This window comes from Mirounga angustirostris, unplaced genomic scaffold (genome assembly GCF_029215605.1).
Source record: "Mirounga angustirostris isolate CCGP_5_RB_7025 unplaced genomic scaffold, mMirAng1.0.hap1 SCAF_1, whole genome shotgun sequence".
Lineage (NCBI taxonomy): Eukaryota > Metazoa > Chordata > Mammalia > Carnivora > Phocidae > Mirounga > Mirounga angustirostris.
The window spans coordinates 67,732,542-67,756,385 of NW_026991709.1; the positions used below are offsets into that span (position 1 = coordinate 67,732,542).

Consider the following 23,844-nt stretch of genomic DNA (forward strand, 5'->3'; position numbering starts at 1 on the left):
CAGACGCCTGCCCACCCCGCAGACCCGGCGTCTAGCTCCAGGCCTCATGCACGGGAAAGGAAGCTCCTGAGGAAGACGGGCTACATGGGTGAGCAGATCCTGCCTGGCCCGTGGCAGGCTCCCTAGTCAGTGCCCTTCCTAGTGACAGCTAACTGGGACTGGCCAGACGCTAAGAAAGACGACAGCACTGTGTCTTCGAGAGCCTCACTACGACGGCGAGCCTGTGTGGCATATTGCAATAGGAGAACAAAACAAAACCTAACTATGCCCCCAGCGGTCAGCTCTCCCTCCTATACAATGACTCGGAAATTCAGGGCATTTCTCCATTACAACCTCTCTTTTCTTGCAGGGCATCTCAAGATGGAGACAGTGATTACAAAGCCTAGACGTACCTACTGGCATTGTCCAAACCTGGAAAAAGGGAGAAGGGGAGACTGTTAGTGGACTCTTTTAGGTACCAAGAGGAGACAGTGATGAGACAGCATTGGTTTTCATTTCTTACAGAGCGTTCACCTCGTCAGCTTCCACTTGGCCCCTCACCTATGCTCGTCCCTCCCTCAGCCCCTCCCGCAGCGTCCCCGGTGCTGAACTGCTTGGGTTAATCTGAGGAGCTTGTCCGAGGCCCGCTCTGAGACACCGTCAAGGCCTCCACTGCTGCCCTGGGCCTTCTCTGGAAGCCTTGGCGACCGCACCCTGTGCCACGGGACCTGTCCCGTTCACCAGCCACAGAAGGAAACCAATCGAGGGACAAGCCAAAATAAACACCTGAAAATTTCAAACCCAAACAGTTTAACTTACGTTGGCCCTCAAAAACAAACCTCCCAAGTGATCAGTTTTGACAAACACCTGCTTTAAAAATGTACAGTTTGAAAACTGTAATTGCATTCAGTTCTTCAAAGAAAAAAACATACTATAGATATATTCTTTTTCCCTGCCACATCGTTTTTAAAAATTTTATCACGGAAAATTTCAAAACATACAATAGTGAGAGGATATAACCAATTCTGAAAGCCATCACCCAGATTAAGGAAATAGCATTGTGTTGCCTGTCTTTTCTATTCCTTTTTGTTTTGGTTTTCAGAGGAGCTTCTTCGGGGAGTATTCTAAAACACATCCCAGGCAACACATCATTTTGTCACTAAGTACTTGGGAGGGGAGCAGTTCTTTAATTCATCGCTAGGGCAAGTAAGGGGAGTGGCTCAATCACTCTTCTCAATGCCTAACAGTGGGTCCGAGCCCACGGTGAGCTGTGAGGTCTAATTCTTCAGTGCAGACCAGGACTTTGATGGTGCAGAATGGAATAGAGAACGCCAGCAGGTACTGTGCATGGTACAACTCAGGACCGCTTCATGAAACTTGTTTCAGTTAAATATGTTTATATACACATGTCCTGAATAAATTTCTTTCTGTGGGTTATAAAGAACACTCCAGCCAACAGTGGTAAAGAGAGCAAGGAGGAATAGTTTCTGAAAAAGGAAGGGAATGTGGAAGAGAAAAATCATAGAAGAAAAGAGAGTAAGAAAGGGGGAGGAGCGTGAAGGTTGTTTCCCTCCCCGATTCCCCAAATCCCACCTTGCTCAAGGTTCCCACTGCGCTCAGTGCAGTGATGTCAATCCCCATCGCCACCCACACTCCCGCTTCCACAGGCTGGACTTGGCGGAACCAAGGGGAATGTAAAGAGGAGACAGATTCAAAGAGATTTCCGGGGAAGAACTGACGGGGCTGATGCCTACAGCAAGGAGGAGGCAAGGGTCAGAGGAGATGCTGAAATGCCCAGTCCAGGCGAGGAGGAAAAGCAGAATTCTGCGGTAGAAAGAGTTAAGCTGAGGGAACACCTGATGTGAAGGACAGAGCGGATGATAAGTTAAATTTGAGGCAGGTTAAATTTGGGGTGATGGCAAGGCATTTGCAATGTCCACTCCTGGCAGTTGCAATTAGAGGTACAAAAAGGAATGTGAGCGAGAAGAAAAGACTGAAGACACAGGTGTGGGGCACACCTGCCCCTGGGGGAACGCACGGGGAGGTGGGTGGGTCAGTGTAACACGATCTGTAATGGACAGCAGCTCCCCCTGGCAGGGTACAGACACCAGGCAGGGGGGTTCCGTACAAGCCCTCCCACCACTTGATACCTTGGATAGAAAGCTCGGCTGACATGGAGGCCTTCCCCGACCCATTCACCACCAGGCACGTGTACACTCCCACGTCATCGCAGCTGACCTCATGGATTTCCAGAACTTGTACCCCATTCTTCTCAGACATAGACACACGGGCACTTGGCTGCAGGGGAACCTCTCCCTGTGGACATCAAGAGGGCAGCTGGGTCAGAGAAACCTGCTTACCTTTGGCACTATCCAAGCCTCGCTGGGATGGACACCAGGCCCGGGCAGCAGAACCCTCTGCCCTGGGCTCTGTCGATGTGCTCAGAGAGCAGTCTTTGGACAATCCAAGGGCCCCCGCGACTCGAGGTCCATGTGTGTGGTGTGACGTCAGGTCCGGCTTAAAGCAGGTGTATGAACTTGTTTCAGAGGAGGCCTAGTTTGAGATGGGGATCCTACATTCCTCATTTTAGCTCTGCTTTGCCTCCCTCTCCTTTACTCTTTTCCTGGGCTCAGTCCAGGAGAACTGGGAAATAGGGAAAAGGTGTCCCCTCACTCAGACCCAGGACTCCCATCTGTGAGAAAGCTATTCTCGCAGGCCTTGACCCCAAGCTTTCCCTGTGGCTCCTCACTATGCTGCTGGACGCCCACCCCACCCCTCAGGCCCCCTGCTGCTGCCACTCCCTTCCCCCCACCCCTCTGCTCTGCCTTCACACTGCCCGGCCCTGAATGAAATACTCCCAACCGTATTCTGAGGTATTCTGAGGTAGGTGGCATCATCTCTGCCTCACAGATAAGGAGACCAGTGCTCCAGGAGACCAAATGATTTGCCCAGCATCATGTGTTTTATGAATGAGGGAGCTGTGGCTTGAAACCTAGTCTCATGACTTCAAATTCCACTCTCTTGAGCTGGTCAGGTCTGTTCTGACTCAGAAATTTTATGCTGTTTGGGGAGTGTGTGGATTACAGCACATGGTGGGCTGAGTTGCAGAGGCAGAGTGTGCAAATAGGGGCAGGGACAAGCATGGCTATCGGACATACAGAGAACCCTGAAGAACCATCTATAGTCAAGCAGAGGGACTGATTGGAAAGACAGACTCTTGTTGGTCCAAGAGTCTAACCTCCACATTCAGGGTCCCCAGGCTGGGGCCAGAGTTGGGGCAGATAAAAATCTCACCTTGAGCCAGGTGACCTGTGGTTGGGGCCGGCCAGTGATCTTGCAGGAAAACCGTCCCATCTGTCCTTCTTTGACTATGGCTCGGCCCAACTTGGTAGCAAACTTTGGTGGGCACTCTCCCCAGATGCTAGGACGGGTCTCCATGGCAGGGGCTGCAAATCTGTCCCTGGAAAGAAATTAGCAGGGAGTCCAGCAGCAATTCAGCTCTTCTCTCTGCCCCTACCTACATCACTTAAGTTGGGTCAGAGACCAGCAAAAGGCAGCCTTCCCAATTCTGTGCCTTAAACACATTTCTCACGCACCCTCTGGAAAAGTCTGCAGCACCAAAACCTATTTCCTCTACCTCCTGATCATGCAGCGAGACTTCATATACTGGCCTCCCTTGTGGTAAGGTATACGTGAATTCTACTGAGCTCTGGCCAAAAGCCTGGGTTTTGGCCGCAGACCGCAAGCAGAAGTGATATATGCCAGCTCTTGGCTAAACCCATAAAAAAGTCCTGCGAGGGCGCCTGGGTGGCTCAGTCGTTAAGCGTCTGCCTTCAGCTCAGGTCATGATCCCAGGGTCCTGGGATCGAGTCCCACATCGGGCTCCCTGCTCGGCAGGAAGCCTGTTTCTCGCTCTCCCACTCCCCCTGCTTCTGTTCCTGCTCTCGCTATCTCTCTGTCAAATAAATAAATAAAATCTTTAAAAAAAAAAAAAAAAAAAGCCCTGCGAGATTCTCCACACTCTCTCTTGCCCACTCTAGAAGCAGAAGATCCAAGAGAGGCTCCAAGGCCAAGAGATGATGCAACTGCAAAACGAAAGGAGGCCGGGTACCTGAACGATGATGGCAAGGTTCTCCACCTGTTCAAGAATATCTAAGTTGACTTTGCTCGAGTAAGAAATAAACTTTCCCCGTGTTCAACCAGTGCGATTTGGGGGCTTGCCTGTTATAGCAGCTACTGTTACTTACCTTTACCAATATAGGTTTCCTTTCCCTAAGAAGTGCCACATATGGATTGCCTCTTCTAGGTCTGTTTACTTAAGTCCGACTATTGCCTTGATTGTCGGCGGTCCCTGAAGATTGGGCACATGGCAGACTTCCTCAGCATGTAGCAGCTAGACCAGTCAAAGGGGCTATCCACACAGGCTAGCAGGTCAGGAGGCACCGTGTGAGACCCACATCACATCCCAGTAGGCTCCTGCTTTCTTTTTATAACCCAGGATGCCCAAAAAGACTTACACCCCAAACGTGTTCTGTCAGGTCAGCACAAAAAGTCAATCCCGCCCTTACCCTGGCTTGAACAGCCCCCCAACTTACCCCAAGGTTTTGGAAACAGCAGGCTGACCATGCTTCATCATAAAGCCCCCTGCAAGTAGGAAACAAAGAGAGAGAGTCTTGAACTCAGAGCAACGAAGCTCAGGAAGAGTCAGCCACAGAGGTGGGGTGGGATAATGCCGGAAACAGTTCACTCTGACTGAGCCTGTCCTGGGCCAGGCTCTTTGGTGGATACTTGACATACATCATTTAAGGAGGCTGGTACTACATCGTCCTTCTGTTTCTTAAACAGATGAGAAAAAGGAGTCACAAAGCCAGTAATAGGGCAGAAATGCATCCATGCGCACCTTTCCTAGACCACTCAACCATGCTGCTGAGCTGTTACATGCCACTGGACCTTCTACTCCGGCGATTATCTGTGATGATCCAGAACCTCTCCAGAAGACGACCCTGCTGAAACGAGGGTGGGAGATGTACATGCATCTCTCTCACCAGATCTATTCACGTTGGATACAAGCAACATTCCATCCTCGCGCTTGTGGCCCAGCAAACAGCAAGATGTGTCCTGCGGGCCTGGAGCAGATCACTGGTGCTGAACTCACCAGAACCTGCATCAGCAGCACCATGGACACTGCAGGTCCTGGGTAAGGTGCTGTCATCCTGGACAGGAAGCAGTTAAATAGCAAACCCACTCAGGCTGGAGGGCTGGGGCGGGGGGGGGGGGGGGGGCAGCGCTGCTAGCTGGGAGGGGCCATCCCTAATGTGACCAGGAACAGGAAGTGACCATAAGGTGGTGGGGTGTTTTGGAGGAATAGGGAGGGGGAAAGGAGGACATTTCTGAGATAGTGATCAGCCTGGAAGTTGTTCTCTTTTTGCCACAAGCTGGGAATGTTTATAAAACCCCACCCAAAGCACACGTAGAAAGCATGGAAGTCATTCCCGGAATATCAGCAGGCAACTGCAATGGGAAATTTGCAGGGTGTTTACTGGAAAAGGGTAAACTTCCTTAAATTCCAGCACCCATTGCATCTGTATGAATGCATAGGAACATGGGAATGGGGGCTGCGTATTTCCCTTGGCTGTATCTGGCTCAAGGACTAAAGAACCTTAGTGGAAAAGGATTAAGAGCAAACACCAGCATCGCAGGTAAGTTACAGTTCCAGTGGATTGACAATTATTATACATGTATTTCTATTTAATGTCACTATTTAGTGAGTTGTGTCTAGTTTTCATTCCACAAGGTGGGTTTGGTTCTTGTCACTCAATAGTCTGTTCAAGGTTTAAAGGACTTCTAAGCAGATAAAAGGAGAAACTTGTTCTGGGAGGACCCAAATGACAATCGCCATCAAGATGCTGGGGCCCCTCAGACAATCGCCCTCAGATTCTGGAGGAAGTGCCAGCCAGTCAGTCCTTTTCGAAAATACTGGAGCAAATGAGAATCCTAAGCTCTAAAGATGCTCTGGTCTTAGACCAGAACCTCCCTTTCTGTGCCTTCAAATCAAAGGAAATGATGCTTAAAGTAGAAAAGAAAGTTTACAAAGCTGTTCATTTTTCTTGTTGGTAATAGTAAAAATTAGAAACAGTGTAAACATCACCCAGTAGGAAGATAACAAGTGGTTAAGTAAAGTGTACAATTAAACATCTTATTCTGCCATCAAATTAAGTTTAAGAATATGTAAAACAGGCAGAAATAGGTTAAGATATTATATCATTTTCTCTTCAGCACGTTCCACTTGGGCAGTGATCCTCTGTATTCCACTGAGCTCATCCTGACCATCGCCTTGCCAGACCCAGTGGATCCTCGCCCCCACCACTCAGGTGCTCAACAGCATTTGCTATGGGGCCATTCCACTCCCAAGTACATTCTCCTCCACACTCTCCTGCTCTCATGAGGTGCCTATTCTTCAACTACCTTCTCTGTTCTACTTTTGCATGTGGAGTGGCCCGGGGCTGAGTCCTGGGTCCTTGCTCTACACTGCTGATCCCCACCCCCAACCCCAGGAGGTCTTAGACGGTCCCGTCACTTTAAATATCATCTATAAGCTGATGACTCTCAAACCATATCCCCACCAGAACTTCCTATTCATTCATCAGAAGTATCCAGAACAGTGCCCCAATCCTTATAGGAGTCAAATCCTTGTGACATAAAGGGCTTTTATGAAAAAAGAGCAGGCTCCAACATTATCTATTCAATGTAATCTTAACTAGGAAAAAAGAAAATAAAGTATCCAAACACAGGAAAGCAACCAGAAGAAAATATATTGAAATGTTATTAATAGTGATTGTTTTGGGGCGATGGGACTCTGAGGAATTGATTCAGCTGTATTTTTCACAACCTGTAAATACGACAGTAAAGAAAAAAACAAGACATGATCTAGTTACCAAAAATAAAGAAAAAAGGAGGGGTGGGGTGGAGAAGGAAAGTAAAAAAGGAAAGAGATTCTGGCAGCCAAACAGACGAACAGGGCCTCTTCTATCTGCAAACACCAAAGCATCAGCCACGTACCCAATCACTGAGACTCCCTCTGAAAAATACCTATGTACAATTCACGGCATTTATCATGCTACTGTATCACTCATTTCATCTCGGAACAAAGATTTGATAAAAATTAGACTGATCATCTGATGAAGGGATACAAAAATGTGGTCTATTCCTACACGGAAATATTCAGCCACACAGAGGAACGTACTGACATGTTTCAACATGGATGAACCCTGAGAAAATTTGCTAAGTGAAGAAAGCCAGACTCAAAAAAAACGTCTGATTCCATTTATATGAAATGTTCAGAAGAGGCAAATGGATAGAGACAAAGTACATCAGTGGTTGCCAGGGGCTGGGGGAGGCAGATGGGGAGCGACTGCTCAGTGGGGATGGGGGGATGGGGTTTCTGTTCAGGATGATGAAAAGTTTTGGAACTAGAAGGTGGTGATGGTCGCACAACATGGTGAATGTACTTAATGCCACTGAATTGTATACTTTGAAAATGGTTGCGATGGTAAATTCATGTGTATTTTAACCACAATAAAAAACAGACTAAGCATTTTTAAGATTCTTGGGAGCTAAACATCTTAATCCAAAGGCTAAAATTCTTTTATTCCTTAAAAAAAAAAAAAAAAAGCAAAAATATGACATTGCCTAAAAGAAGAGCAAAAGAATGCTGTTTGAAGGTACTTCTGTATCAGGGTGAGAGCAGTTTATGGTAGGATCCAAAGGTAACAGAGCAAGCAGTCAGCTAGAAATGGAACGGGGTGCTTATTTTAATGTGAGTTAACACCAGAGAGTTGACATCAAAACTAAAAGAGAATTTGGGCTAAAATAACTAATAAGATCTATTTATAGGCAAAAATTTGAAGTTGCAAGTTGTCAGATCAGGCAAAATTAATTTTGTGAAACTATGAAAATCTGGCAGAACAGTAAGGTTATGGAGAAAAATAAGTGGAAAAGGGATTAGGATGGAAATGCCAAAAATAGAAGAGTAAGTTAAGAGAATTGGTGAAGACAGGATCGAGTTAGTGAGGGGGGGAATAAAAGGCCAAGGCACTGGAAGTATTTAAACATTTTGCTTAGATTTTTCAAGGACGAGTAAAAGAGAAGGCTGCTGGCAGGTTTTAGGAGTGAAAAGTTCAACAGTGGGGAGCTAGCACTTTTTGTTAAAGGATACAGAGAGCCTGGGTTGGGACACAGAATGCTGCTGACAAGGGGAATAATGTGATCAAGATGGTAAGGAGACGAAATGCTTCCAAAATACATGATGATATAACTTATCATCTAAATAGGGACTCTTGACACTGAAAGGGACATAATTAATAATTCTGCCAGGACAATAGGAGCAAACCAGGGCTGTTCCAGGCAAACCAGGGAGCAGTCGCCCTACTTGCAGCCAACTTCAAAGTGGATTTTAAGGGTTGCTTAAAATAGTGGTTTTAATCAGAAAAAAATGGGCATTTTTTTCTAACAGATATTTAGTAATGCCCCCTGGGCCATCCACAGAGTTCACCGCTAACCACCCATATATCATCTCAAAAAGAAAATAAATGTAAAGCCCTAACTAAAATAGTAACAAAAAATAAAAGGAAAGTAAACTATCATAATACTTATTTCAATATGTAAGTGTTCAAGCATGACTATTTTGATATGTAAGTGCTCGTGTGCACTAGAAGATGTAATGATGCTCGCACCAACTCATGGGCACATTTGGATTTAAAAGCAAATGATCAAGCAATGCACGGTCAGGGAGCCCTGGCTTGCAGGACAGGGGTTTCATGGGGGTGTAGAGAGTGGAGGCTACAGGACTGGGGTGGCTAGGGCACGGGGGACATGTGCTTAGGTGGGAGATGGGCAGGAGGCCGACCTTCCAGAAGAGGAAAGCCAGGCAGACCTAGGTGGGTGCAGGCCTTGTTTGGAACAGGGGCAACTAAAAGGCAAAGCAAAAACTTACAGCTCTTGGCATCCACTGGGCCAGCCAGTGGTGTGGATAAGGGAGGAACAGAGGAAAATCCATACCTTTCTGGGATAAAGGAACAAAAGCAAAACAAGTGAAGTGGAGGTGAGGGGGCAGAGGTGAGTTGCCTTCTATCGTTTCATTGGCCAATGTGCTATTAAAAGATCCAACATCCTGATCCCTCTGGTTTGGATCTGGGAAATGCCTTCTACACGGAAACAGAAACAACCATTGCTCAGTCCCTTTCCAGGAAATCAATGCTTAAAGACAGGAGACCAATGGCAGCCCCCCACTTCCCCCTCCCACACTTCAGTGAGATATTTTATCTAAATCAAATCATGTCAATTTCTTCTTGATACCCTCCAGTGGCTTTCCATCCCCAGGATCTAACCCCTGACCGCCTCCCCAGATGTATCCTCACTCTGCTGACCCCACTAACTCTCTTACTATTTCTCACTCTAAACTGTGTGTGCAAAAAGCCCATAACTCTTTGTCTGGGGCTTTATTTCTGGTCTCAGCAGCAGACTCTGGTCACACAGAGGGCAAGCCAGAGTGACAGAGAGTTCCTGTCTCAGGAAGAAGCCCTCAAGTGAGGACAGATGGGGATCTGGGGGGTAAACACTCAACCCTTCAGTTAACTCCGAGTTCCTAGGGCCACTCTTCCCCCTTAAATCCCATGATGTGAGGTCCTTCTTCCTCTTGCCCTCACATCTCACACATAGTCAGGGAGTTGTTAATTCTACTACAAACGTTACACTTGTTACTTAGTTACAGTCTCTCTTTCTCAGTACGAAGTAGATCTCGGGGGGCAGGGACCCTGTCTGAACTGTTCCGCTCTGTCACCAGTGCCTGACACAGAGAGGAGCAGAGCCGTGAACGGGGCATTGGAAGCAGGAATTTGTTCTTCACTCGCTGGAAACATTCTAGGATGAGGCGCATAGCTTTGTTTTGTGGCAGGGACAAAAGTGGGCCGCCTCAGAACCCATCACCTCCAGGGGAGGAAGCTGCGGAAAGAAGTCCACAGTGGTGGAGGAGGAGGATTCTGCAGGAAGAATGGGGCACCTAATAGAGACAGAAGAAAGAGTGATGATGGCCAAGGCCGGGTCCAGAAAGGAGTGTGTGTGTGCAGAGAACTAGGTTTTTGCCCCTCCTATTTATTTCAAAGGAAACTCCCTAAGAGGAGGGAGCTCCTGGCCAAATCTACTCCCCAGTGAATATGTATTCATTATTTTAAAATTTACTTTAAAAAAATTGTTCATTGTAACAGACATTTCTGCAAAGAAGACATCCAAATGGCCAACAGACACATGAAAAAGTGCTCAACATTGCTTGGCATCAGGGAAATCCAAATCAAAACCTCAATGAGATACCACCTCACACCAATCAGAATGGCTAAAATTAACAAGTCAGGAAATGACAGATGTTGGCGGGGATGCGGAGAAAGGGAACCCTCCTACACTGTTGGTGGGAATGCAAGCTGGTGCAACCACTCTGGAAAACAGTATGGAGGTTCCTCAAAAAGTTGAAAATAGAGCTACCCTATGATCCAGCAATTGCACTACTGGGTATTTACCCCAAAGATACAAAAGTAGGGATCCGAAGGGGTACGTGCACCCCGATGTTTATAGCAGCAATGTCCACAATAGCCAAACTGTGGAAAGAGCCAAGATGTCCATCAACAGATGAATGGATAAAGAAGATGTGGTATATATATACAATGGAATATTATGCAGCCATCAAAAGGAATGAGATCTTGCCATTTGCAACAACGTGGATGGAACTGGAGGGTGTTATGCTGAGTGAAATAAGTCAATCAGAGAACGACATGTATCATATGACCTCACTGGTATGAGGAATTCTTAATCTCAGGAAACAAACTGAGGGTTGCTGGAGTGGCTGGGTGATAGACATTGGGGAGGGTATGTGCTATGGTGAGCGCTGTGAATTGTGTAAGACTGTTGAATCACAGATCTGTACCTCTGGAACAAATAATGCTATATATGTTAAGAAAAAAAAAAAAGAAGAAGAAGATAGCAGGAGGGGAAGAATGAAGGGGGGAGAATCGGAGGGGGAGACGAACCATGAGAGATGATGGATGCTGAAAAACAAACTGAGGGTTCTAGAGGGCCGAGGGGGGTGGGAGGATGGGTTAGCCTGGTGGTGGGTATTAAAGAGGGCATGGTCTGCATGGAGCCCTGGGTGTTATGCACAAACAATGAATCATGGAACACTACATCAAAAACTAATGATGTAATATATGGTGATTAACATAACGATAAACAATTTAAAAAATTGTTCATTGCATTCTAATGCAGAGTGGTTAATGGCCTGGAATTTCTTTTTCAGAGATGAAAAGAAACTTTCTTCATGTCCTCTGAAACCTTTGCTCTTGCTACTCCTCCTCTCCTAGAATACAGCATCACTGTTATAGCTTTCTCACTGCCCAGGGCACTGGGCATGTCAAGCATGGCTAGGATAACCATTTAAATTATTATCCAAACTGGGACTCTTCTGAAAGTCAAAGGAGGCTCTATGACATTGGCAGAGTAAGCAGAAACCAGATAAACGGTCACCCTAATGACACCTGCCATGACCACAGGCCTGCAAAAGGGGCAAGCACCTGGCAGCCACGTTCTGTGCTCATCACCCTGCCCTGCACCGTGCAGATTGGAACACGGTAGCACCTGTGGTCAGGATGGCCAATCCCAATCTTGCCAGCAACATGGAGGAAGGACTGGTTGCATCATACTTGGTCTCTGCACATCTTTTCCTGGCTTTGTGGCTGCTTTCTCGTGACCTGTGTGCACACGTTCCCATTTTGCCTTTCCAGCCCATATCACATACCACTGCTAACTTTTACAGCAGCTCTGTGTTACCTAGCTGATATTCCTAATGGATAGCTCAAGAAGGAGAAATGTGTCAGATTCCATGAAATAATTCAGGAATATTCTAATGGTTATTTTATGTGATGGTTAATTTTATGTGTCAATTTAACTCAGCCATGGGTTGCCTAGATGTTTGGTCAAATGTCATTCTGGATGTTTGTATGAGGGTTTTTTTTTTTTAAGGTTTTACTTATTTGAGAGAGAGAGAGTGCCTGCGCAAGTAGTTGGGGCAGAGGGGGAGGGAGAGGGACAAGCTGACTCCACCCTGAGTGTGGAGCCTGACCTGGGGCTTGATCCCACAACCCCGAGACCATGCCCCAAGCCGAAACCAAGAGTCAGATACTTAACAAACTGAGCCACCCAAGAGCCCCTGTATGAGGGTGTTTTTGGATGAGATCAACACTGAAATCAGTAGACTAAGTAAAACAGATTGACATCTCTAATGTTGATGGGCCTCATCCAATCAGTTGAAGACTGACTGATTCTGAAGAGAATGAAAAGGCTGACCCTCCCCCAAATAAGGAGGAGTTCCTCCTGCCTGACTGCCTCTGAGTGGGGACATGGATTTTTCCTCTGCTGTTGACTTACACTGAAACATCAGCTCTTCTTGGGCCAGGTCTGAACTTGGGTTGGAACTACACCATGGGCTCCCCTGGGTCTCCAGCTTCCAGATGACAGATCTTGGGACTTGTCAGCCTCCATAATCGTGTGAGCCAATTTCTTGTAATGAATTTCTTTCTACATATATATGTATGATATATTCTCTTTCCTGGAGTGCCCTAACAGTCAGTATAAGCACTAGCCCACTGGTTCTCAAAGCATTGGTCCCCGTGTGCAGCAGTATCTGCATCACCAAGAGACTTGTTAGAAATGAAAATTCTTGAGCCCATCCCAACCTACTAAATCAGAAACTCTGGGGCAAGGCCTAGCAGTGTGTGGTTTCAGAAGCCCTTCAGGTGATTCTGATACATGCTTACATTTGAGAATCACTCTATCAGGCTAAATATATCACATCGGTAATTTAATCCTTCCTTGCTACTCGAAGTGTGATGCAGGGACCAGAAGCATGGGCATCGTCTGGTACTGGTTAGAACTGCAGACACTCAGCCCCACTCCAGACCAGTGGAATCAGAATCTGTATTTTTAACAAGATTCCCAGGGGGATCCGTGGGTCCCTGCGTTTGCACTCAACAATCCTGTAAGGTGAGTATGAGCCATCCTGAGGCCTGGATCGTCTCTGGGCCTGCCAGTTTGGCTTACCCTGGGCTCCTGAGCTCAAGTCTTAAAATTAACCCTCTATTACTTGAAGTGATTTAAGTGACTCCCTGGTCCCCGGAACACAAAGGGCCTTCTCAGACTCAGATCAGCAAGTCTGGGGCACATCTGTCACTTCAGCCCCACCCCTCACTGCACCCCAAGTTCTAGGCTCACTCTGTGGATTTCATATTACCTGGGACTACTCCCCACCTTCTTCATTTATGTGGGTTTTCTTTTTTCTCTGTGTAAGCCTTGTTTATCCCTATTCCAGTGGGAGCTTCTGGAGCTGTGCTCTCTAACATGATTGGCATTAGCCATATGTGGTCACTGAGCTCTTGAAATAGGACGAGTCTGCACTGAGATGTGCTGTAAGTACAAAATATATCCCAAAGGCTGAAGAATGCAAAATATCTCATTAACAATTTTATGTTGATTAAATGTTGGAATGACAGTATCTTGGTTATACCGGGTTAAGTAAAATATCTTACGAAAATTGACTTCACCTGGTTTTTCAAACGTGGCTACTAGAAAATTTAAGACTATATACATGGCTCACATTATATTTCTGTGGACAGTTGTGCTGGAGGACAGGACTGTGGCCCCTCCGTTAGAAAGAAAGCTCCCAGAGGGCGGGTGCCATGCCTCTTCTTTGCTCTGTACCAAGTCTCTGTGACCAGCCCCCTGGAGGAGGGGGAGTGTCGGGACTGGCCACAGAGAGCCCTTCCGGGGCTCACACTAGGGCTGCATCCCACTGCATAAGGCGATGACCAGTCCTACCGTTAAGGCACTTGTGCTCATGGAGGATGTTACATGTTTCCTGGTCCCGGTTACCAAACGGGAAATCAGATGAGGGAGCATATTCCTCTATTCTCCATGCAAAGATTTCTCTCTGGACGTCGTTCTCAGGATGTTAGTAGCAGGCTCAAATATTACAAGGCCACACTTTCCGGGTACCTACATTTGCTGCTGCTGCATTGATCCTTACACACCCCTGTGGGGCAGCTGTGGGTTCGAGTTTACAGAAAAGGAAATAAGGCTCCAAAAGGTCAAGTTCCCCACAGCGAGAAATTAGTGGAGCTAAAATCCAAGACCCTGTACCAACACTGCCTTCTGAGCTTGACCACTAGGGGGGCAAAATCTTCACATATGAATTACACTCTTAATTCTAGGGCCTCTGCTCTTTCCAAGTAAGAAGCATAGCACAGAGCTGGTGAGAAGGCAGGTGGCCGCTAGATCCCTTTGTAAGAATCCCCACTTCCTTCCAGGCCTATGGTCTATGGGGTGGTCCTAAGCCCACACCAGTGGAAACCAGCCTTTGATGCAGAAGCAGAATGTATACAGGGCCACTCACATTTAAAGATGCTGCAGCCTTTAGGCCATTCTCTAGGTCCTAGGATTAGAAGACAAAACACCTTCAGTGGTCTGGGCCTGAGTCTCCCCAAATTAAAACCAAAGGAGAGGACGCAGGGTTGAGAGTCTTTGTCTCCCCTTATTCCTCTATAGCCCTCCCACCTTCTTTCCTCCCTGTTGCCCACATCTCAGCAAAGCAGGAAAAATTTTAGTAGGTCATCAGCTCTAACTTCCTCAATAATGGGAATTGAAAAAAAGATTTCATATTACCTGGGTTTTATATACCTCCTCTGCATGCCTAACCCATTCCATTCCTTTCACATGGATCACAGAAAACAAAGGCTAGCCATCTATAGAGACCACTGAATTAAAACCCTTCTCTGCAGAAACAGAGGGCCAGAGGTTTAAAGTTACACATATGATTGGCAAAAGTTGGGCCCAGAACCCTGGAACTCTGACTCATAATACCCCATTTCTCTGGCAATAAACAGAAAGCCAGAAAAGAGGTATTACAGACTGAATTTCTGTGTCCCCACCCAAATTCCTAGGTGGAAGCCCTAACCTTCAGTGTGACTGTCTTCAGAGATGGGGCCTGGGAAAAAGTGATAAAGGTTCAATGAGGTCATAACAGCGGGGCCCTACTCTAGTAGAGCTGTTGCCCTTATAAAAAGAGGAAGAGACACTGGAGCTCTCTCTATGCCATATGAGGACAGAGTGGCCATCTACAAGCCAGGAAGAGAGCTCTCACCAGAAACCAGACCCAGCTGGACCCTGACTTCAGACTTCCAGCCTCCAGAACTGTGAGAATATAAGTGTCTGTTACTGAAGCCATGTAGTGTGCAGTTATTTTGTTACGACAGCTTGAGTTGACTAATACAGGGGGGAAAGTAATTTTTATTTGTGAGCCTCAACTCAAAGTTTGGATATTGAAAACTATAGAAGAAAGCACAGTACCAGAATTGTCCTAGATGAGGGCCATTCAGAGACTCTGATCAGGGGCCACTTTCTATCTGGAATGCTCCAGCCCACAGGCAGTTGAAGGTCATTAAAAGGAATGAGTCACTCAGTTAAAGAATTTGGGGAAAGCATCCAAACTATGCACATTCTGTTCCGTGAAACAGCCTGTCTGTCTTTCCATGATGTAGGGAAGCAGGGAAAACATTGGCCCAGGTGTACTTCACCCCTTCTGGAACCTTCTCTGGTTACTTTAATCCTCATATACAGTGCCCCCAAAACCAGGTTCAGAAGACTGTCTCCTGAGAGGGGAGAATGGGAGTCTTTACTTCTGGTTTATTAGCCCTTAGAAAGGCCTGTAAGGGTCGAGGGAACCTCTGACAAAGCCCCACATCCTTTTGGACATCAGGCCTTTAAGCGGCAGCCAGTGGCCTGAACTGGAAATGTTCTCCCCAGTGGAGGGGCTTCAGCACGTGGGAGATACACTAGCAGCAAAAGAAACAGTTTTACCGATGGTCAAATGGTGTATTTAGCTCCTATATATTTTTCTGAGTTACTTTATAATGATGATAACAAACACTGTTCATTCATTCTCCAAATATTTCAGTATCTATCCTGTGCCATGAAGTTTTCTAGATGCTAGAGATAGAGCATAAAGGATACCAAGTCCCTTGCCTCCTAGCATTTCTAGTTAAAGGTGAGGGTGGAGGAGAGATTTAAAAAAATGGGAAGCAGTGATGAATGCTGGAAGACAATATTCAGGGGGGGTGGGAGGATGGAGAGTCTTGGCTATGGGGTGGTCAGAAAGGGTCCTCTAAGGAGGGGACACATGAGCAGAGACGTGAAGGAGGTGAGTGCTGTGGACAGAGCTCTTGCTTTGACAGGGAATGGCAGGGCAAGGCCCTGCGGCTAGCTCAAGGAAGGGCAGGGGGCCTGGCCGAGAGTGGGGGATGGGTCTCAGTCTCAGCGTGAGGGGAAGCCATTGGAAGGCTGGAACAGGAAAGTGAGATGATGTGAGCTGGACAGTGTCTCCTGGGATGCTTCCCTTGTTCGCAGGAACCACGTTTCCCCCATTAGATGAGAGGTCCTGAAGTTCAGGGATGGCCGTGCTTTCTCTTGCAGGTTGCTCTTCTGCCCGAGAGAGGGCAGACGCAGGAGCTGCAGGCCTTGGGGAAACTGACAGCTGGTCTCCCCCCACGGCTCTCACTTCCTGAAACTCACCTTCCACCGTCAACTCCACTGTCACCTGGCGGGCACCACTACCATTGGCGGCTTCACAGGTATACTTTCCCTTGTCTTCCTCACAGACAGCATGAATCACAAGGCTGAAAGCTCCCCGGACACCACAATCCAGCAGGAAGCGGCCCCCGCTGGTGATGGGTTGCCCATTTCGGTGCCATGTCACGTGGGGCTCTGGGTAACCCCGGACCTTTAAGGAAAAGAAGAAAGGGTGAGTGCTTATATTTCAGGAGTGCTTCCCACGTGCTAGGTGTGGTTCTGAGTGCTTTACACGTATTAACTCATTACATTCCTTGAAGCAGATACGACTTTCACAACATGAAGAAACTGAGGCACAGAGAGTCTTGCGGTAGATTTCCTGAGATCTCAAAGGTCAAAAGGGGCAGAGCCAGGCATCCTGGCTCCAGGGCCCACTACACAAGTGACTCAAGCCTGGTTGCACATTAGAATCACCAGAGGAAGCTTAAAAAAAATACCAGTGCCCAGCGCCTACCTTGGACCAATTAAATCAGAATCCCAGGGGGTGAGGACTGAGCACGGCCATTCTAGACCAGTGCTTCCCATTCAGATATGCAAATAAATCACTGGTTAAAATGCAGATTCTGCTTCTCTAGGTCTGGGGTGAGGCCTGAGATTCTTCAGTTCAAACAAGGTCTCAGATGATGCTGATACTTCTGGTCTCCAGAACTAAAAAGGTTCTAGACTTGAGTTGCCTGGGATGGTAGCCAGGCCAGCCACACGGGGCGATGGGGCACTCCAAGTGTGGCTAGTCCTAACTGAGCTGCACTGTTAGTATAAATTACACACTGGGTGTTGAAGACTTAGTATGAAAAAAAGAACGTAAAATTATCTTGATGATTTAAAAATATTGATTACATGTTGAAAGATCCTATTTTTGACATGTTGGGTTAAGTGGAATATATTGTAAAAATTAATTTAACCTGTTTCTTCTTACTTTTTTAATGAGGTACTAGAAAAGTTACAACACCACGTGGGCTTTTGCTTGATGTTTTTACGGAGCAGGGCAGCTTTAGACCGCTCTAATACTAGTTCGTAGCTAACATCTGTGGAGCACTAAGTGTTAAGCCCTTTTCTAAGTACCTGACACATGTGAGCCTTACAGTAACTTGTTTGGAGAGAAGCTATTTCCCCAAAGAGGGAAAAATTAAGAGAGGCAAATTCCAAGAAAAGGAATCACCTTGGGTTTCAGAGAAAGAAGTTTCCTCTAAACCCTGAAACTCAACAGGCCCATGAGAATGGACTCATCTTCAAAGGAGCAGGGTTCAGACTGGCCCATTGATGCACAGCCTGGGACCCAGAATTAAGGGATTTTAGCACTGGAAAATGCATAGCATACATCACAGAAGTCTTCTGAGAAAGTAGTTGTTTGTATTATAAAATGGTGGCAGCAATAGCTCTTACCCATGTATCCACGGCAAGACAAGAGACAATGGATATGGATGAAACAAAACCAAAATTTGCTGGATGACCCCAAACTGACTTTACAAAGAAAACCTTCAATGACCTCCTCACACCCCAGCAAGCTCAGAGAAGATGCTATATCAGCACAGGAGAGAGAGCATCCAAACCTGGCATCCAAACACAGTGAGCTCCCTAAGCACACCAACCCAGAAACAACTGTGCTAACAATTTCAGGGGTCATCTTTGGACTCTGCTCACTTCCTTTCCCAGGCATCCCACCTCCTACTCACCCTCAAACCCACTTCTCAGTAGCCCGGGTTGCAGATGTCTTCCTAGGGAAGGAAGCCTGGAAACACAGGGGGAAACCCCCAAAGTGAACAATCCCCTCTTTGGTTATTCCATAGTCACCCCATCAGTGCCACCTTATAAATCTCACAAGGCCCACCTCCCCATCCTCACTAATTCGTCGTCTGGCCTCAGTTAAAAAAAAAGAACAGCAAACAAAAAAATCAAAACTTCAAATCAATATTGTTCATCATATTTATAAATTCTGGGGGAAAAAATCCCTTTTCCGTTAAAATTTAAGCCATCTTCATGACAGAGATTGAATATCTGTGAGGGAACGCTGAGATTCTGAAGTCATGTCCCCCAGAAAGAGACAACAACGTTTGTCACCAGCGCACTCATATCCTCTCTGAGGTGGATCGTGATGAGGGGTCCACATTCACTTGGACAGATAAGCTCTGACATCTATTATATATAATATGAAACAAAGTGTTAACTGTGGTTTATCTCTGGGTTTCTCCTCTTTTTCTTTACTGAACAATTATTTTCTGGTATTTCTACAAATAACATATCTGGCCTTTGTGAAATAGAAAAAAATTTAAATGAAAATACGTTTTCTTTTTCCTTTTTTTTAAGATTTATTTGAGAGCCAGAGCGTGCGCAAGCAGAGTTGGGGGCGGGGTAGAGGGAGAGAGAATCTCAAGCAGACTGTGCACTGAGCATGGAGCTCGACGTGGGCTCCATCCCACAACCCATGAGATCATGACCTGAGCCAAAACTGAGTCAGACGCCCAACCGACTGAGCCACCCAGGCGCCCCATGTTTCTTTTATATTAGTATGTATAATAAACACACAGCACAAACATTCATTAATTTGTTGAGGCCCTCAAGGTACTTAAATCTAGCAATGGAAATAAAAGCACTCTACAAATAAACATCATGCATCTTTGATGGTGACAAATGTGTACCCATATAAAATCATGTCATCCTGTGATGCTATCTTGGCAAAAGTTCATACAAAGGAACATCAGACAATTACTTTGTTAAAGCATATTTTTGGAAAACTACTACGGAAAATACTCTTTCCTATAAAAGGATGCCCACTAAAAGTCTGGTCCTATAGGGAGTTTGCAAATGACCATTATCTTCTCCTCTGCCCCATTAGGCATGGCCAGCCTAACCTCCAGAAGATGATTACACAGCCTTCTGTGAGCTTCAGAGAAAGGGAGTAGAGCACTGTAATGGGAGGAGATAAATCATTAACTTCACCAAAGGCATGGTTAGCATTCCATTAGCTAGTACTCTGGCCCCCTGCAGCAAGGCGACTCCCTTGGCCCACAGGCCCAGGGGCATCAATGATTAACTGGGGACATTGCAAGTGTTCTAGACCTCACGGACTCAGCTCTCTCTTTCCTTTCAATTTCCTCTTGCTTTCTACACCACCCCCTCCCCCCAGCCAATTTGCCTGTGAAATGCTGCATTAAAATACATTTTAGATTTTTAAATATGCTGAAACTGGTGCCTCTTAGAAAGCTGCAGTTTGCTGTGTGACTTTTGTAGCACCTTGTGTCTGAAGCACAGGCAAGGATTTCTGTGACCTCACTCAGTTCCCAGGTCTGAAATGATTTGCAGCTCCAATTCTTATCTTCCCAATAGGAGAAAAACTTGTTCAACCACTACCTAATAATACCTAAAGACAATCAGCTTCATGGAAACCCATTTTTACTGTCTGCCCACTATCCTGCACTCCTGGGTGGGGAAGAGAAAGAAGCCTGGGCTCACCTCCTTGGGATGCAAGACAACAGCTCTGCCTTCCCTGGGTGCCTTATCTGCCTTCATCACAGGCCTTCGGCCAAGAAGCCACAGCTAGGATTTTTATAGTCTGGTCCAAGGCCACACTAAAAACCCACGGATATTTTAGTTTTTAGAGGACCTTCACATATAGAATCTTATTTGATTCTTGCAACCCTATGAGGAAAGGGTCTTGGATTGGGGTACCCAGAAGCAGAACCTGAAACAGGGATTCAGGGAACCCCATCTGTGAACCCTTAGCCAACACAGCTGCTGGGAATGGGTATACTGGCCTGGTGAAGGGGGTCTGGGTGGGGCTCCTACAGTGTCAGTGACGACAAGCAAAGCCAATCATATTACTGAACCCAGAGAGCTGAGGAAAGAGGCCCAAAGAAGTCGATGATTAGCCAGTAAATGGCAGATCGAGTGGAGATCTGGGACCACAATTTTGGTCTCCAAGTTGAGTGGTTGTCTCTCTATTCCTCATTGTAAATTCATGTTTTTAGTGAGACAAATACTGTACAACCTAAAGCACTGATAAGCGTCTTTCCCGAAGAGACCCTAAATCTCTTCTAGGTTAAAGCAATGTCTGTTCCCCCCTTGGAGAAAAAGTCAAAAGGTTCATAAAAGATATGGCCATGCCATACACAAGCCTTGGGTTGTTCCCCCAGAGTAACAATAGGGCAGAGCTCTAGACTAAATGTTTGTGTCCTTCCAAAATTCGTAAGTTGAAATTTAACTCCCAATGTGATGGTATTAGGAGGTATTAGGATGGGGCCTTTGGGAGGTGATTAGGTTGTGAAATTGGAACCTTCATGAATGGGATTAGTGCCCTTATAAAAGGGACACTGAAGAGCTCCCTCACCCCTTCCCCCATGTGAGGACACAGCAACAAGACAGTCATCTATGAACCAAGAAGCAAGCCCTCACCAGATACTGAATCTAGCCGTGCCTTGATCTTGGACTTCCGGCCCTAGAACTGTGAGAAATAAATTTCTGTTGTTTAAGCCCCCCAGTCCATGGTATTTCTGTTCCAGCAACCTGAACAGTCTAAAATAGACTGGATTAGTGCCGTACGTGTGCAGGAGTCCTGGGACTGGCAAGGCTTCCTAGCCCCTTCAGATTGTAATTCCTTCTTTCACTGAAGAGAAAACAGCTCCTGAGAGCTAAGGCCCCTTCCATCAGGGGGCCTTGGGCAGTATACCGAGGTAGTATGCTTCTGAATGGTGACCCACTTAGCTTCCCGTTTCTCCCTCCAGTCTCCTCTGGGTCCAGCCCACAGCCTTCGTACCCTCTAATCCTCCATACAGGAAAACCAAGTGACCACAAGGAGACATGCTCATGGACACGAACAGGCAGCCTTGACTTTTCACCATAATGAGTTTTTGGCAACAGCCCCACAGAGGGTCATTCTAAGGAGAATCGTATTTTTGCCACAGTAACCACATTTAATTGGAGGTTGTGTTCTTGAACAAAAGCCTGGGATCAAATAAACCAAGAGCATAACCAACAACTTGTCATAAAAATAAAGATACAGTAACCATAACCCCTATAATAATTTAAAATAGTAAAACTGTGTTCCAGCTCCATAAAATGTCCTCAAAAACCTTTATGTCCTCAAAAGGCCTTTAAAGGGAATGGGGGCTCATTCTGCATGTGTTGGATGATGAGGAGAAAGTGGGCAGCTTACTCAGTGGCAATATGACACCTACCTGTCATATTTGAGAGCCTTTTTCTCAGAAGCTGGTGCTGTTTTGAGATTTACTTACTGACTGAAAGTGAGACATTCTTAAAGGCACTAAGTCTCTTGGTTTTTCTCTGCCATGTGTGAAGGGCTTTCAGTCTATTCCAAGGTGTCTGGGACAGGCTACACAGCCTGAGCCCAGAGCAGTGACAGATTCCCTATCTCCACAGCCCTGGCAAAACCCAGAGCAACACATCTGCCATCTTAGCTTGGTGGGCAGTAAAAGGGGGGGGGGGTGATTTTGCTATTTTTGATGATCTCCTACAAGTCCTTTGTTCCTGGACAGGCCTGTCCCTGTATGTGTACCACAAGCCCACACAGCTGCAAAGCCAATGTATGAGCCAGATCGGGCAGGAGATGCACCTGAGGCTCTGCCCCCCTCGGAGATGGAGGGAGACCAGGAAGAGAGAAACCGGGACTGCACTGGGGCCAGGGTGCAAACAGGCTGCCCAGCAGGATGCTGGAGAGCTGGGAAGATAGACAGAGAAGCTGAGAGCAGTGAGCTAAAAAACCTCGGGGCGGAGAACAGTAGACTTGAGGGGTTGCCAATGAATATCTGTTTGAATCTCGTTGAGTCACGGAATCGATGCCGGGAGAGGCTGAGCCTGGCGTACAGACATTACAGAAACCTGTCAGGTGGATGTCTCCCCCGAGCTGGACAACATCGATGCTGCAACATGACTGTCTACCTGCTTATAATTCCCTGACTGCCTACAGCACATGACTCTGAACTTCTTACCCCATTCTGAGGCAGCTTCTTATATAATACATAAATTCCCCAATGATCAGTGACTACCAGATCAGGGCTGGTGATTTGAAAACTAAAAAATAATAGGAAATAAACCAATGGTGCTGAGGAGTTAGTTGAAGAAGAATCCTCTGCCCCATCTGCAAGTATAAGCTCACTCAGATAATAAATGGATATGATGCACAGAAAGGAGAATGAAAACATTAACACCCCAAACAAAATAGACCACAAAAAATGCCCATAAAACTGACATCATGGGTATGTTATGAGGGTGAAGAGTGAAGGGTGAGCCACGGGCATGGCATGGCTAAGTTTAGGGGCCTGTGTCTGTGTCAGCACCTGGCACGCGGCCCTGTAGACAGGCAAGTACTTTGAATAATCCCACTGCCAAAAGCCAAAAGCCTTAACTGAACACAGAATCCATCAGGAAGAGATGAGACCAGCAAAAACAGCAGTTAGTGAGAGGCTGAGACTGCTGGATGCACCCTGCCCATAGTCCAAGGTGTGGAACAAGGAGGACATAAGTGATTCCATGAGGAATGAAATCAGAATGTCAAGAACCATTCCTCAAACTGGTTCAGCAAACGCCACACATGTCTTCAGGGGCAGATGCTGAAAGTCTCCCTCTGTGATCAGCCACTTTCACTTTCTATGGCAAGTTTTCTTTTCCGTGGACCAAGACACAGGCACCCCTGCATCCCCTGTCCCTGCAAGTCTGAGAACTCCACATTTCTTCCCCTGAGAGCACAAGGCAGGTGATGTCTTGGCAGTCTTGGGTTACACCTCAGGCCCTTCCGAATCTTTCCAAAAAAATTCTATGCCTTTATCTAGATCAAGCTTATCAATGCATGCAACTTTCTGCTTTGATTCCCTCCTAATGATACAAGCACCTAAAAACCTCGGAAGCAGTCCAACGAAGAAACAGAATCCTACATGTCATCAGGCACCTGTCACACTAATGATTTCCTAGTTCCTCCAAACTCACAGTTTCCATATAACACAAGCGTCCTCCTGTTTGAGCTCCCAGTTGCTCTGGCGTGGCTGGGGATTATTACAGCCTTACCAGAAGCCTCTCTACACAAAGCCCTGGGGTTCTGGCTTTACTAGCTCTCATGATGGCTTTCGAGGACATGGCCTCTCCAGCTGGTGAGGCTAGCCCGGGAGCTCACCGTTTCTGCTACTGAGTTGAGATACA

At 46.5% G+C, this 23,844-nt stretch overlaps 1 protein-coding gene across 4 annotated transcripts in view; it reads right to left on the minus strand.

The window, feature by feature from the left end:
- The window catches only part of MYLK (myosin light chain kinase), a 176,209-nt gene that overhangs the window by 113,630 nt on the left and 38,735 nt on the right, over positions 1-23,844 (minus strand). For all 4 annotated transcript variants that reach the window (XM_064571010.1, XM_045903007.3, XM_045903006.3 and 1 more), the window contains exons 3-7: positions 16,642-16,849; positions 4,575-4,623; positions 3,274-3,439; positions 2,130-2,295; positions 393-411 (exon numbers count right to left, since the gene is read on the minus strand). In XM_064571010.1, coding sequence (XP_064427080.1) covers positions 393-411; positions 2,130-2,295; positions 3,274-3,439; positions 4,575-4,623; positions 16,642-16,849 — 608 coding nt within the window. The remainder of the gene's footprint in view (positions 1-392; positions 412-2,129; positions 2,296-3,273; positions 3,440-4,574; positions 4,624-16,641; positions 16,850-23,844) is intronic.